Below are 17,230 nucleotides of genomic sequence, written 5' to 3'. Positions count from 1 at the left end.
AGCAATGCTGGCGAACGGAATCTGTGATTAGAGGATAAGCTCCTCACAGATTTTGTCTGCTGTACTCACTGCTCCTCCGATCAAAATATAGTGACCTTTCTTGAACTTTTCACCCCGGTCATTGAGTTTTTGGGAGTTATTTGTAAGTTTCCAGGGTGAATTTGTCATCTGCGCCCACCCACTCCTTTCGACTCATCATTGACTGCCATGTCTTCAGTTGACTAGAACCAAAGCTCTGCAGTTCCCCTCTTAAAAATCCACCTTTTGGACCAAGCTTTTAGTTACTCAGGAAGCAGGCACAGATCGGAGAAATTTCCTGACCAGTGAATGCTAATGATTGGACTTTGGAGTAAGCTCCAAAAGTGCAATTTGGCAAAATTAAAACAGATAATGTGACAAAACTGTTGCAGTATTTGGGTTATTAGTTACTTCTGTATTAATTATGCAAAAAGGCTGTATCTTAGAGGGGGAGGACTCACGGTATGCACATCTTTGATGGGGCTCAATAAAAAAGGTTGCAGAAAATTTATGAATATAGCTTAATCATTTGAAGTATTTCTGTTGGTCATGTTTTCTAATTTTATATAGCCTATCAAAAGGGTGTGGTTGGAGTTAAAAGTATTTTATGTTGTGGTTTTAAGTATATAGCTTCAAGGTAATAACTTGAAGTGTAATAATGTTTAAAAGTTAAACATTAAATGTATAAAATACTTAGAAGCTGAATTATGTGATACAGATGTACCCTTTTGTACTACATGCTGTGTAAAATATCCACATCTTCTGTGAATCAATATGAATAAACCGCTGCATTGAATTTACTTTTATCACTTGCATCTTGTTCTTATCTCTTCATGAAACCTTGGAATCCCCTGCTGTTGATCAAATAGGGCCATCGAATCTTCTACATCAATGAACAGGCAGTTTGGGCCATCATTTCATGTCACCATTTCATGTTTTCGTTAATGCAGCATTCCTTTGGCACTGCATTTGAATGGCAGCCTGGATTAATGAAAGAATGAAATTGCAACACCTTTCACAAGCTTAATGACTTAAAGCACTTCACAGACAATTACTTTTGAATTGCTATAATAAAGGGAAATAATTTTTTTACTTGTGTAGGTGGATGGATAAATGTTGGCCATGTCACTTGCAGAACTCCCCTGCTGCTTTTAGTACTGCAGGATCTTGTAGGTCCATCTGGGAGGGCAATTATGACTTCAGTTTAATCTCATCCAAAAGATTGTTAGTGCTGACATCCTTGTCCTCCCAGTTATTTATGATGCTTGCCTCCTGCCCCACTCCAAGTTGATGCTAATATTCTTCATCCCACTTACATGCTGAAGCCCTGAAATGGGACTTCAATTCTGTTTATTACTGAAATCAAAAGATAGTGAAATATCTTGTTTCTCAAGATATAAGTTGTTTTTCTTCCCTCCATAAAATGTTTGAGTTATTTGCATTCTAGAATATTTTATGATTTGCTGTATGAGAGTGGGTTTGTGGTATTTGCAAGTAATTTTGTTTATTCTTCTCTACATAAAATCTTCCTTCCCTCCTAAGTTTATATACTATAAGAAATTTTCTCTCCTTCCCTGTAGTAAATTATTCCTGAAGAAATTATGAGAGCAACGCCAGGTGAAAGTATTCCCAATCCCAAAGATTAGCATCTAAGTATAGTTGTGACACCCTAGGTTCATGTCAAGTTGGTGCCCTAAGTCCCCTTTGGACCCAAAGCATGAAAAAACTCACCTCAAATAACATTGTTCTGCTGAATTGTCACTTAATTCTAATATAAACATTCTTAAAAAATAATTTTTTCCCACCCTGTAACACCTGATATTTTGTAAATTTTCTACCTGCATCAGATTATGCTTGGGTATTGTAGTTGCATAGGAGCAGCATGAATACGACAACTCATGTTTCTTTCTTTTTTCTCCCCTCTCCTATCTTTTCCCCCCTCTTTCTGTCTTTCTCCACAGGATCTTGAACTTTCTGGTCCCTTCAATCTGGTGTCATGTGATATGGGTCTCCCGCTGTGCTTGGGGCACTGTAGTTCCAGAGTAGGAGGGTACAAACAATCCCCTTGTTATATTTCACTCCAGCCCATCCCCTGGTGAAATTTCCAAATCGGGCTCCTCACCGATAAGCCTGCCTTTCTGAGGGGAACTTCTTGCAAACATTCCTAACATTAATCAACCAATTCCATGGGTAAGGTTTAGTGTTTTTATTAAGCAATTTTTTGTGTAGTCACAGATGTTTTTAGTTCTATATTCTCAACTTAGTGAAGAAGAAAATTTGATGAGGAAAACCGGGACTTATTTGGTTTTGTCATATTTGCTCCTTAATGTTAATATTGGAAAATGTAACTGTTCGCTTATTTCTACTTAATGATTCTCATTAGCAATTACTAGCTGAATCAAATCTCTTCAGGTTTATTTACAGTTAACCAATTGAATATTTTGCTAAAAGCAAGCCTCACTTAAAAGTCACCAATCATTAACTTTCGTGCCGTAGACAGTTGACCCTTGAAATGTGATACTTTCGGATGTAACACATTTAGTGCAGATCAATTGCAGGCCTCTATTGATCCAGATTGAAAATGGTGAGAATTGTTAATTCTATAGTTCGAATATGTTTATTGTTATATAACATTGGAAATTAGATGGCTATCTAAGGGTTGTGCTTGAGGCCAAATGAGGCAACGTCAAAATGGTGTTGTGGTTTTTAAGTTTATACTTTCAAATTAATAACTGGAAGGATAGCTTTGAAATGCAATCCGTTTAAAAGTTGAGTGTTACATTTGTACAATGCGCCCTTGTAAACTGCACGCTTTATAAAATGTGCTTTGTCATGTGACATGCATTGAATTTACTGCAACTTACATTCTCTTGAAAACTTTCGGTGCCCTACCCATTAGTTCCTTTGAACTTTAATCTTGTATTTTACAAGGAGCACCTTTGGGATGGCCAATATCCTTTAAAAGAATTCCAGGAAGTCAGAATGTTGTACTTAATACGTAATCAAAGTAATCCCACTTCCGATAGGTAGCAGATTCCAACCTGTGCAGACTGAGATTTGACCTGAAGTGTCCTATGTGACAAACATGAAATTAGTAAAAAGTCTATTTATTTTAAAATCTTGCTTGGCCATCATCACAATTTCTTTTTGTGTGATTCCTTTGGCTGTAGAGATTATAAAGTGTGGGGCTCTTATGTAAATGTTACTTCAAAGCCATTTATTTCTCATACTTTCTGATCTATTTCAGTGTTGTAATCAATTTAGTCAGCTTGATATATGTCAAGTGCAGATAGTGGTATTTCCTATGCCCCAGGAATTTGGGGAAGACATGAGTCAGGTCTAAAGTAGGAGCAGGTCTGTGATTCATAGTCAATTTGATAAACAGCTCTAACTCAGAGACTGGTTGTGGGTTTACATTTGGCCAGCGCATCAGAACTGCAATTAACATTCTATGAACCTCTTGAAAACTTTCGGTGTCCTACCCATTAGTCCCATTGAGCTTTAATCTTGTATTTTGGGAGGAGCACCTTTGGGATGGCCAATATCCTTTAAAGAATTCCAGGAAGTCAGAATGTTGTACTTAATCAAAGTAATCCTACTTCCGATAGATAGCAGATTCCAAGGTGCATTATGGTAAGTCAGAGGTTCTGATATTGAATAGCCTAGGAAGAAGTAAAACAACCCAGCTGTAAGAGATACTTTTATGTTACATAGATAGTGATGCTTTTTGACAACCTGAGGAGAATAATGAAGTCTGTAGTAATTGTAAGTCTGGTTACACCTTTCCACCAGTTGTGCCGCAGCCTCTGCAGTGGTGCTCCAAGCAGCTCTACTACATTGCTTTCCAAATGGGCGTATGTTTTTTCCAATTATCCATAAATAATAGGTGCCAATCTGGAATCAGCGGTAACATTTAGATCATGGTTCAAGCCACAAATTTGAGACTTGAATTCATAATCCAGACTGACAGTTCAGTGTAATAATGAGCTACATTATTGGAGGTGTTTTCTTTTGGATGAAACATTAAGCCTTTCTGGAGGAAGTAGAAGATCCAATGTTGGTACTGAGTTTGAAGAAAACTAATGCCTCCAGGATTGAACAAGCTTACACACCATTTGAATTAATATATGCTTCCAAACCACCTCCTTGGTCAATATGCATAAATCAGTGGCTGGCCCAGCTTTTACTAAAGTGCATTTGAATTACTTAATGGTGCCTATGACCAATTTTATTTTTTAAAGCTGTTGGTTGTAAAGTTAGTCATGTGTGTAAATAAATTGAAATTGAATTTGGAGCTCAAGGTAATATCATATGACTGATACAATTATGCCAATTTGTTTTGCGATTACAATATGGGGAATTAAGTTTTATTAAAAGGAATTGAAGAGCAAACAGTGGCTGGGCATCATGCAATTAAAGTGCTAATAATAAATTAGTTAATTTAATAATAAACTACTAGTAGCTGGCAAAAGTATGGGTCATCTAATGGCATATTGTTCAAAGCCTGGGAACAAAATAACTTGAGATGTTACATGTAATGAGTAGAGTCAAGAAATGCTTGTTAACAATTTACATTTCAGTAGCTCCTTATCACATTCATTATAAGCATTTCAAAATGCTCCACAAAGTCATCCTCAATCCCTCAAAATGAAGCTGACACTTGCCAGGCTTCATGATTTTTGTATCCTCGTGTGACTCAGCAGTCAGGGGTGGCGCGATGGCGGGGGGGTGGGGAGAGAGAGTCAGGGGTGGCGATGGGGGCAGGTGGGGGTGGAGGCAGGGGTTGGGGAGTTCTCTCCTTCCGCTTACATCACTTCTCTGCGGCAAAGTTTATGCAGTCAAGTTTCCAACTATGTTGCAGCTTGTCAGATGAGGCGCCACTGCATGGCACAGCTTGTGGCAAGTTCCTTCCACACGTCCATGTCTATTTGTCCCCTTTTAATGAGACTTGCAGGATGACCTTAAAATGTTTTCTCTGTCCTCCTTGAGATTGGGCATCATCCTTAAGTTGTGAAAATTGGATCTGCTTTGGAAGCAGTTATTTGGTATGCGAATGCATGTGCTTTGAAATATGATGTTGGTAACAGGCAAGCTGTCCACTGCAAGATCCTACAGTAACAGTGAGATGGGTGATTGCTTAATGAGGCTCTGGTGTTGAACTTGAATCTACTGTGCAAGGATGTTGCTGTTTGTACAATAACAATTGTTTGGGTGGAAGTTAAATTACACAAAACTTGCACTTTTTTATTTAAGACTGTTGTTCAATAGTTGTAAACAGTAGGACAGTTTGTGTATTGACTTTGTACCTCATTCCCATCAAGAAAGCTCAAGATGGTTTTATTACTGCTATTTGTAGAGTGTTAGTGAAGCTGCTAATGTTTGCAAAGCTATTTAAACTGCAAAATTATTTTGCTGGTTCAGAAATTTTAAATACTGCAATCAACTAGTAAAAACCTGTCCAAGTAAAACAACAAATCTGAAACCTGCGTGGATGTTTATTAATTTTTCTACTGTAAAACCAAAATCAGCTCATTCCATCTTGCCCTCACACCCTCAACTCAGCAAGTGATTCTTCAGTCTGCCTAATTTCCAGCTGATCCAGTCTCTGCCCAGGATGTGTTTGTTCATTTTTCGCTGATAAACCGAAAGTTAGCCATTTAGTTAGCTGAAACTTAGCATTCACAAAACTCTTATTAAGACAGCGTTCTATTTATTTACCTAAAGTGAAGAGGTTGCAATGAAAGAATTTAAATTTCTGGCCTGTGATGTAAACAGCACTGTTGGATCCCCAAATGATTCGATGGTAGTGCCTCATACATTGTGTTTGATCACTGGAATTGTTGTGAGTTATGCACCTACAATATGTGGCTACAAGTAAAACAGATTTTTTAAAATAAATTGTTCCACATCAGCTGCTTATTCCTGAGTGATGTTATCGGCACTGAGTGGGACAGTGGGCCCTGGAGCTTTCCATGACTGTAGCAGTACACTTTTTGATGTTGTTGGGAGTGCTCGTCAATCTAATCCATTGTTTCTAAGGTGGAATATCTTGCCATAAAAGAAATCTCAACCAAGCAGTCTGCCAGAAGACTGAGGAAACTTGCTGTAGTCAATGGCAGGTGATCTTAAAAGGATACCATTGGCACAAAAAAGTTGGCAAACTTTTTTTTTTGTAACTAATAAACCACCTCAGAATGCTTCTGTGTGACCCCTTTGATATCATGATGAAAATAACTTCATACCCTCTCAGCTACCACCTAGGCCATATCTTTTTCTACACTTTATGGTCTGACTTCTGAAATTTCTTTCATTTTTTGCTACAGTGTAGAACTTGCAAAAGAAAGAGATGTGATTAATGGGTTTCTAAATAAACATTTTTGTTGTGCAGTTGAGATAATAAACATTTTGGAACATGTTTAGGGGTACAATACAAAATACCTGTTTGGGCCGAATGGCTTCTTTCTGTGCCATAATTGCCATGTATGCCATTTGATCAATTTCCTACAGAAGGAAAATACTGGGAATGCTGGAAATCTGAAATAAAAAATAGAAGATTCTGGAAATGCTCATCAGCTTTGGTGGCGTCCATGCAGAGAGAACAGAGGGTGGAATTAAATGGTCTTGTAGCTGGGCCAATTCACTGACCAGAAAGTCAGCAGCAATCTTGCCGCAGCTATTCTGGCATCCAATATAATGCCAATCAGGCACTAACCTGATTGGTGACGGGGTCTTTGGCACCTTGGGTTGGATGCCCTGCCTCTGAGAGCTGCTGACCAATCAGAGGCAACAGCTCTCCAGCACTGGCAGCTAGGAGCATCATCTTTGTAGTCCTGGCGGAAAGGTAGGTGAGGCAGGATCACCGGGGCCAGCCAAGGAGGTCCTGGTGAGATGGAGAGTTTAAAAGGCAAACGGGGGTCTTCCCGTGTAGGCAGACCTTGCCACCAATAGTCTGTCCATTGGGCAAAGGCTACCTAAGTAGGATGGATTCCCCTTTTCCCTCCCCCCCAACCACCAAGCCACAGGCAGCCAGGATTTAGGATGTGTGTGGCCCCACTGCTGCTGGTTGAATAACAGCTGCACTGGACTGAGGCCTTAAATAAGGGCCTCAGTTAGCCACTGGGCTGGAAGGCCATCTACGACCCTTCCCAGTCCAGACTTAATTGGCGGGAGTCAGGAAAGCAACAGGATCTCCATCCTGCACCTTTCTACCCCATTATATATGCCACCCCCCAACCTCCTGTCCTATTTTATGCACCCCACCTCCCAACCCATCTCTGGGGGGGGTGGGGGGGGGGGGGGGGGGGGGGTGCGTTAAATTCCGACCAGAGTCAAAGTTCCAGGTTTGTGAAGGATACATCACAGGCTGGAAGTGTCAACTCTGTTTCACTCTCCACAGATGATGCTAGACCTGTTGAGTATTTCTAGCATTTACTGTTCTTGCATCAGCATCCTGTTTCAAGCATCCTTGGAAGCTTTTATTAACATGTTGCAGTTGGTATACAGTTAACTTAATAAAGGTAGTTCTGTTTCTTCTTTTAGATTATCCATATCTGCAACTTCAGAAGCTAATGTTGGAACCATCGCTGATCAGACAGTGATCTCCATTAATAACCAATTTCACATTATACAAGGTACAGGGAGCAGCAGCTCTGACAATTTTTTAATCTGCAATAATACCCAAATAAAAGGAAGATACAGTGGAAATGTATTCTTAATAAATTTAATTCTACTATGCTTTCTATAATTATAATGTTATCTAATAATAATACCATTGTTTTCCAGTTTAACCAATTTGATTAAATTTGAGTAAATTAAATAATGACTTGACATTAGTGCTGTGATGTAATGTGCTGCAATATGATGTAATGTGCTGCAATATGATATGGAGAAGTAAGATGTGGGTGTTTTTGGACCTGCAATTCTTGCATGGCCTCGGCTATATAGTTGAACAGGTGCTGAGCATAAGCCAATGCTTCACTCCAAAAGCAAAAGGCAAGGAAAATGTGAAGTTTAAACCCTCAATCTTAGTCACACATCGGCATCCAGTTAGAGTGGTTCTGCCAGAGGCCTGAATAAAGATTGCATGCCTGTATACTGCAGAATTTTGCATAGTTGAAGCAATTTTTTCATCATCTTGGCCAATCATAGGACTTGGGAGAAAAATAAAAACTAGAGCTGTGACCAGTAAAGAGGATGTTTGGCAATGATCCTTTCCTTCTCTTTGTCTTGTTCCCATGGATCCACATCTGTCTTTGTAATGAACCACTGCCCCCTCTCTACGAACCAAAGCTTGTAGAAGTAAAGATCATCTTTGCTTCAGTGGCATAAATGAGAATTCAGTGTACACAACAGGAGATAATGCCTGCTATATCACTAATGGAAGCTACTCAATGTTTTGGGGCGTATTGCTTATTCCTGAAATTGTTCGACGCCCTGATATCCATATAAACAAGAGATTTTGATTCATGAGTTATGGGCACAATGGGAGAATGGGTAGGCAGGTTGATTGGAAGCAGAGATTATCTTGAAAATATAACAAAGCTATTTGTTTAGGCTATCAATGAACACTTTCTCAAAACCCTTACCACTCACATTCGTCCAACTTTATCAACCCCACCGCTCTTCATCTACTGGGGGAAAAAAAATCTCCCCAACCACCTCTCTATTGCTGTGAAACACCCAGCTCCCTCACCTTTGCCCCACCAACCAACATTATACTATTACTGTTGACTTCCTCAGCTGCTCTTTTGATTCTTCCACGAAAGACCTTGTTTCAGATTATTCACCTTCTCTACATAGCTATTACTAACCCCAGGATAGGTTTTGTCACTGCTTCCTTAAGTCCAAGGCAGGCAAACTTAATTACATCTGGCTTATGTCTAGTTTAGTTATTTGTCACCACATATTTGCTCAGTTATCATCCCTCTCAATTCCAAAGCTACCATCATTGCTTTCTCTTCAAAAGCCTATATGTTCAAGCTACATGTTCTCTCCAATTATTGCCTTAAATCTGACCGCCCTTTTGAACATGCTGCCAACTCTCAGCTCTCCAAAAGCACTCTGCTCAAATCCCTTCAGTCTGCCTTGGTCACCTAACCAAAGTCAAGAATAACATTCTTTGTGATGGGACCATATTGAATCATCCTTTTTTCCCCTTCATGACATTTTCAGTGTTTGATATAGTCAACCACCCAGTTTTTACCTTTTCCCTCCATTTACGCCCATATGTTTTCATTTCTACATGTTCAAACGCAGCCAGTATATTTTCAGAAATTGCTTCTTTTCCAAACTCTTAATATCCTCTCCAGAAGCCCCCCAAAAATCAATTGTTGCCCCCTCTTTTTCCTGATCCTCACAATGTTCTTTCTCAACACCATCTGGATGCACAGCTTCAACTTCTATATGTATGCTGATCACATTGCACTTTGCCTTTTCATAACCCAGTGACTGCCTGTCTGACAAGTTTGCTTCAACTGAAAATTGACAAGCCCAACACAAAGTTTCAGTACCCAGTGGAAAAGTTGTTATTTTATCTTTGGCTTTACTCTCACACCAAAGCCACCTATTTAAGCAATGTAAAACCATGGCATCCTGTTTAACTCAGAGTTGAGTTTCAAATCCAATGCTATCCAATTCCAGGGCCACTGACTTTGACCTGCATGCATTGCTGCTGCCTCACCTTTGTTGCTATTGAAACCCTTATCCACACTTTAGTTAACTTAGCCTCAGTCTCTATTATGTCCTCCTTGTTAACTAGCCGTAACTCCTGCATCCATCACGGTCCATAAGTAGCTCCAACTTTTTGAAAATTTGACTGCCCTTATTCTGATCACCTCCATCCTTGTTGACTTATTATGTTGACTCCTTGTCCTCCTTCAACATTGATTTTAAAATCAGGCCTTGTTTTAAAATCTCTCCATTGCCACCCTCCTTCCATCTTATCCTTGCAACCTCCTTCAGTCTTTCATCCTCTCACATTCTTCAATGCTACAATGCTGATCTTTAATGCAGCACCCCTCACTCCACCCTGTCATTGGTCACAAAGCCTTGAACTGCATTGGTCCCACTCTCTGGAAATCACTCCTTACACACATTCTTTAACATTTAACACTATACATTCTAATGATGAAGGAATTGTCAGCTGTATCTCTTGTGCAACAAACTGTCAGAACTTTACCATAACCAAAGAATACCTTGCTTACTTTCAGAGGCCGAGGATGCTCTTTTAATAGATGATCCTTTTACACGTGAGTACTTTTTAATACTTTTTATAAAACTTAAATATAAAGGCTGAACAGTGAGGCTTTTTTTGCTTGCAGAGGCTATTCATTTTTTTAACAAATATACTCAAAATAGAATTATTGACCCCACAAGCGCTATATCAATTTGTTAAGTCTTAATTGATTCTGGGAAATGTATTTTTTTCAGTCTAGCTGTTATCAGCACAGTTTCCCCCCACCCTCCATCACATCTGACTCCTTGTTCCTATAATGTATTAAGGCCCACGGTTTGCACAGTAGCTCAGGCCTTTTGCTTCCACTCTTGGCTTAGTTCACTGAGCTCTCAGCATCCCATTTATTTTAGTCTAATCCATCACATGGAACTTTCTCTCCTGAATTTGGACTTTGAGATATAAAGCATGGCTATTGATTTAAGTATGCAAATTAGTGCAAGAGTGATCTATTATATGCCAAAGACAGTTCTGCAAATCTCAATGTATATAAATACTAAATGCTTGCCTGGGTGTAGGGGATACAGTGGCGTAGTGGTAATGTCACTGGACTGGGTAATCCAGAGACTGAGGCTTATGCTCTGGGGACCAAATCTCACCCTGGCAGCTGGTGTAATTTGAGTAATAAATCTTGAAATATAAATATAATCTCAGTGATGATGACCATGACAGCTATCACTGATTATTGTAAAAACCCACCTGGTTCACTAATGTCATGTAGGGAAGGAAATCTGCCATCGTTACCTGGTTTGGCCTACATGTGACTCCAGACCCATAGCAATGTGGTTGACTCTTAATTGCCCTCTGAAATGGCCTAGCAAATTACTCAGTTCAAGGTTAATTAGTGATGGACAACAAATACCGGCCTTGCCAGCAATGTCCACAGCCCATGAAAGAAAATATTATCAAATGTGCCTGTCTTGAAGTAATGATGCGTAATGTTACAAAATATCCTAGTCAGAATGAGCCTAATTTCTTCTTTAGGAAAGAAGATGATACCTTCTATCACTCCAGAAACTCATGAGTTGATCGCTTCTATCTAAATTTGGGAGAAGGGACTTCCAGTTCAGAACAAATTGCTCACCAGTATTCAGATCAGCTTCCAGCTTGTTCCAAGCTTATCTTTTCAAGCTGACTTTCCTCCAATGGAAACAATGAACATACTTAGATATAGGTATTTAGATTTCAACTTCTGTTGTTCATGGTTCTTAAAAGCACAGGTTAGTTTGCCCAGCAACCTCCACAGTTTACTTTTAGCCTAGCTGAAGGTCTTGTTCCTACAAGCCCTTTATCTCCCCCTAGGCAGCAGCTATTTTAAACAATATTATCTTCCAAGCATGGTACCTGCAGATTTGTTCAGCTTATTTACAGCTTAAGCTTTTAAGGGGGAAAACACACCTTGGACTGCACTCCACTCTTAACAAATGCTGAGTGGTACCCACTCACACTTATCCCCCTGGGTGCTGTTAAGGACTGGCAGTGTTCAACCACAGGTGAATTCTCTCCATTAGTCAATCAGCATGCTTCTAATTTAACTGATACAGTTGTACCCATTTTTTCACTCTTAAAATGTTTTGCCTGTCTCCCTGGGTTGAGATCAATTGATGGAAAGCCACTTGGGAATTTTTAAGCTGTATGACGCATTACCAGTGTTAACATGGTTCACTTAATAGCATGCTTGACTCTGAAGATTACCATGACTTGAGCATGTAATCTAAGGCTGACAGTCCAGCGCTGCGTTGTTAGAAGTGCTGTCCTTCAGCTGAGACATTTAAACCAAGAACTCCTTTGTCTGGTCTGCCAATTCAAGCAGATGTTAAAGATTGAAAGCATAAATTGAAGAGGGTTTTGCCTCTCGCTAATGTCCTTCGCTAACTTCACCAAAGTAAAGATTTACTGATCTTTTGTCTCATTGCTATGTGCAACATGGATGGTGCAGTGTCTACATAAATGTGTTTTCACTTCAAAAATAATTCATTTGACATCAAGCACTTTAAGATGTCCTGAGGATATGGGAAGTGTTAAATAAATATAAACACGTTCTTTTAGCATTGCTGCTGTCCTTTCCCTAACTATTTGTTTTGGACTGCACCAAACAGGATTAGGGCACCCAACTACATCATGCCTTGCTGCCCTGCTCAGTTCAAAGCCTCTCTCCCTGTTTTACTGCTGCCATGGCCAAAGCATGATTTTGTTACCGCTGAACTCTGGTGCTCTCCTTGGCATCCCAAACTGCATTCTTTGTTAAACAGCTCCTGTGATTGATTGCTTGGTTGATTTTTTTTTTAGGCTTATGTAGGATCCGTATACAAGGGGACCAAACAAACTACCTCTTTGAGCTGCCAGATGATGAGTACTGCCTCAGCTTCCTCACTGAAGTGAAAAAGGTCCAACAAGGTAGACAAGCTGCTTGAAATGCGAAATGTAAAATAGGGGAGATGTTGATTCCTTTGGAGCAAATATAAGACCTGACTTCTTCTCCACACAGTGAACTGACTTGAAAAATACTTCAGATGAACTGTCTAAGTGAAAGACGTAATTGCCCAGGCAGTCATGAAAATGTCCCTAAATTGAGTGGTGCAAAATTAAATTGACCTGTTTTATTTTGTAGGTAGCATACACTGTCAAAATGGATGCACATGGGTTGCCCACCAAACAGTCTTATAAGCATTGACACCCTGGCATTTTATAAGTTAATTCTATTTAGATACTTTTTAAAAACTTGGGCATCATTGGTTCAATTGAATAAAGTTAACTTGCAATTTGTTATTGGTACCTTACCACTTGTAAACATTCTATCTACGTTCTTTTATGTGTCGCAAGTTGATTTTTGCCATCTGTGGATTGCTTTTAATTGCCTTTCTGTGCTGTAATCAGGTTGATAAAGCTCATCCTGAGGAATTTCCTATGCGTTATGTTTGGAGAGACAAGTGCACTGTTGAAGCTGGAATTTATAATTTTAATTGATGGTGTGGCTGGAATTTACGATTTCAATCAATGGTGTGGCACTTAGCATTTCATAATAAATGGTTAAGGAGAAACGGATTTGATAGACAATAAAGGACAAGCAGAATATGTCCTTTAGTTTGTTCTGTGAAAGTCAACATAATTTTATTTCAGTTCATGAAGTCAATAATTAAAAAATTAATTTTTGCTTTTTCATTTTCATTAAGGTGATATTATTAATTTTGATGAGGTTATTTGAAAATTTGTAAACAATTGTGGGTTGAGTTCAATTTCACAAGATGATTTTAACATTTTTATATTATGTTATGTAATGGTTTTTGTAAAGAGTTCAATAGATAACAAGAATGCAGCGGCATCATTCTGTTCTAATTATGCCACTAGCTGTTGCCATAGTCATAGTTAAAAAGAGATAGTTGAGACAGTGGATGGGCTTAAAATTGATAACAAGGAGGTATGAGAAAGACTGGATATACTTAAAATTGATAAGTCAGCAGGACTAGATAGAATGCATCTGAGAAGACTGACTGAAGTAAAGGAGAAAATTGTGGTAACATTGGCCATCATTTTCCAATCCTCCTTTGATACAGGGGTGGTGCCATAGGACTGGAGAATTATAAATATTACACTCTTGTTCAAAAAAGGATGTAGAATTAACCTTACAACTACAGGCCGGTCAGTTTAACCTTAGTCATGGAAAAGCTTTTAGAAATGATAATTCAGGACAAAATTAGCAGTTCGTTGGACAAGTGTGGATTAATTAAGGGATGTCAGCATGGATTTGTTTAAGACAAATTGTGTCTATCTAACTTGATTGAGTTTTTTTGATGGAGTAGCAGAAAGGGTTGTTGAGGATAATGTGGTGACATGGACTTCCATGGCTTTTAATAAAGTGGCACATAAGCTTGGCAGTGAAGCTCAAGTGCATGGAATAAAGAGGAAAGTGGCAACATGGATACCAAATTTGGCTGAGTGACAGATGTTACAGACAGGAGGGGTTTAATTTAAACATTCCTGATTTCTCCTCTCACCAACCATCCGTAAACAGAAAGGTGTTTTGATTTTGATTTCTCCCTTTATAAGCAGTTGCAATTTCCCAACCCCTTAGTTTTGGTGTGATCCAATTTCTATTAATAATTCCACAGCAAACTCAAGATAGGGTAAATTCAGAGGGTTAGTTCATTTGCATGCACTGAAAGGTGAGAGGAGAGTCGCAACACTTCCTCCTCCTCACTCATACAATAATAGAGGGGGATAGAGAAAGAAAGATTTACAGGGCAAAGATCACAGAGTAAAGAATTATTGTTTCATGTGTGTACAGAGTCCAGAAAAATCCAGTGGTGAATTCCTTCACAGAGGCCAGCAGATTGACCTGATGCTGGATAATTCTCTTTTCCAGTAAGGTTGACTTGTACAATGAGATGGGGATGCAGAGATGAATTAGTCTTGTAGGTGACAGAAGTTCAGAAGTCCCAGTAGAAACAGTGTAGATGGGGGCCAGGTATTCAACTGGACAGAGTCCTTTTTCTGAGCTGCTGCTTGCTGGATGGAAGATGGCAGGCTGACCTTTGCAGCTCCACAAACAATATTACAGATTCTTTCAGTTGGGGGGGGTGGGGGGGTCATGTCACATGACTGCCACCCCTCCACTTTGGCTCTGACAAAGGGTATATATTCCTTTGTCTGGGTCCCTGAAATGGTTAATGTTCCAACCATTAAGAATTTGAAAGGAAAGTTGCAGGCCACTTTGCCTTTGCAGATTAGTAGTCTCCTTTGGCCAGGCCTCGGTTATGAAATGTAGATGGCCTTTGTATAATTCCCTTTGAATTTGGTCTCTTCAGTCCACAGAGTCGTTCGCATCTCTTCAGAGATAACGAGGAGCAAATATCTTCGACACTGCTAGATTAGCTCCTATTGTTCGAAGGTCACAGCCAGACTGGCATCAGTCATTTTAAAAGGTCATTGTCCAGTTTTAAAATTTTAGGAAGTAGCCATGATGATACATATATATTTCATAAAAATATAACGTGAGATCTTGGCTCCATTACATAGGAAACAAAGCAGTGGTAAATGGTTGATTTTCAGATTAGAGGAAAGATTCCAAGGATCGGTACCAAGGCCAGGGCTTTTGTACATGTATTTTAATGACTTAAGTGTGTAGGGCACAATTTCAAAATTTGCAGATGACACAGAACATGGAAATATTGCGAACAGTGATGAGGATAGTGATAGGCATCAAAAGGACATATTGTCAATAAAAAGACCGATTGTTTAAATAGGCAGACATGTGGGAGATGAAATTTAATGCAGAGAAGTGCGAAGTGATTCATTTTGGTAGGAAGAATAGGGAGAGACAATATTTTTTTAAAAGGGCGAAATTCTAAAGGCAAGCAGGAACAGAGAGACCTGGGGGTATATGTACATAAATTAGTTGAAGGTGACGGGGCAGATTGAGAAAGCAGTTACTAAGGCATACAGGATCTTTGGTTTTCTAAACCTAGGCATAGAGTACAAAAGTAGGGAAGTTATGATGAACCTTTATAAAACACCAGTTTGGCCTCAGCCTGGAATATTGTGTATAATTCTAGAGGGTGCAGAAAATATTTACATGAATGATTCCAGGGATGGGGGACTTCAGTTACATGGCTAGCCTGAAGAAGCTGAGGTGTTCTCCTTAGAGAGGAGAATGCTGAGAGAAGACTTGATAGAAGTGTTCCAAACAAGGAGGCCGAGACAGAGAGAAACTGTTCCCTTCAGAAGAACCAGCGAACACCGATATAAGCTAGATGGCAAAACAACTAATAGTGAGTTGAGGAAAATCATTTTAACGCAGCAAGTGGTAAGGATCTGGAATGCACTGCCTGAGAGTGTGGTGGGGGCAAATTCAATTGTGGCTTTCAGAAGGGAATTGGTCAAGCACCTAAAGCGAAATTGGAAAGGGTAGGGGAGTGGAAACAGCTGATTTGTTCTTGCTAAGAACTGGCATGGACATAACATGTAACCATGCTGTAACCATTCTGATTCTAAGTGCATAATTTGAATTTTGTGAAACTGTTACAACTTCTTAAGGTACATGTTTTTCCACGGTTGAATCGTGAATATTTTTCCAGAAAGCATGAAGGCTTTGAAAAATTGATTACTGTAGAAGACCATCATGTAAGCTATAAATATTACTTAGAGTGTAAGTGTATTCTTTGTAAAATTAGTTGGATGAATAAAGGCAGGATGATTACACAGCTCATCAACTGCACGTTGAACTAAAGAAAAGTCTATTTTTAAATCAAATCTAGCTCTCTGAAGAAATCACTCAAGATTTTCTAAGTTGTTTGACAGGGAACCAAATGTGAATTTTTTGCCATTTCCTTATGGTGGTGGAAATTATATGACTGTCTTTTTTTTTTCCATTCAACAAGCCTTAACTAAAAGCATTGTGGCTGAGAAAGTGATAAAGGATCCATTTGGAATGGAATCAGCAAGTTGGCCCCAAGTGTTGGACCCATTACATGGCAAACCAAGTGGAGCAGTTAACTCAGGTAATTGGTCCATGGTATTACTTGACAAATGAATGAATGAGAATGAAATGACAAAAGTTGGGCACCAAACAATCTGGGGCCTGAACTTATTTACTCAGAACAGTTGTAAAATCTCTCAGTAGCTGAGAAATGGAGCAAGAAATCTTGGCATTAACTGACCCAAAAGGTCAGAATAAAAGTTGGAAAAGAAGAGAGTTGAAAAAAGAGAATCGTTTAATGTTCTAACAAAACTAATACAGAATTTTATGTGAATGTTAGAAATTTGGTATTTTAAAATCAGGCCCATTTAATCTAAATTTTAACTTTATAGGCGAATGAGTTTTGAGTGAGCTGTAATATTGCCCAGTGTTGCCCATCTTGGCCCATACCTATCCATCACATTGATTTGGTGAGCTTTTACATTGTGTCCCATTAACCAGAATATATATATATATATATATATATATATATATATCTCACATTGCCTTCACTGGTGGCAAATTGC

The 17,230-nt window shown here is 39.1% G+C and overlaps 1 protein-coding gene across 1 annotated transcript in view; it reads left to right on the top strand.

The window, feature by feature from the left end:
* ocrl (OCRL inositol polyphosphate-5-phosphatase) overlaps positions 1-17,230 on the top strand; it is a 115,663-nt gene that overhangs the window by 28,831 nt on the left and 69,602 nt on the right. Inside the window, exons 3-6 of the mRNA XM_041195181.1 lie at positions 7,558-7,649; positions 10,227-10,265; positions 12,539-12,646; positions 16,627-16,746. Of these exons, the coding sequence (XP_041051115.1) occupies positions 7,558-7,649; positions 10,227-10,265; positions 12,539-12,646; positions 16,627-16,746 (359 nt within the window). The remainder of the gene's footprint in view (positions 1-7,557; positions 7,650-10,226; positions 10,266-12,538; positions 12,647-16,626; positions 16,747-17,230) is intronic.

The sequence above is a fragment of the Carcharodon carcharias genome, chromosome 9, assembly GCF_017639515.1.
Source record: "Carcharodon carcharias isolate sCarCar2 chromosome 9, sCarCar2.pri, whole genome shotgun sequence".
Taxonomy (NCBI): Eukaryota; Metazoa; Chordata; class Chondrichthyes; order Lamniformes; family Lamnidae; genus Carcharodon; species Carcharodon carcharias.
The sequence above is the reverse complement of the archived record's forward strand: the minus strand, read 5'-3'. Positions and strand labels throughout refer to the sequence as shown.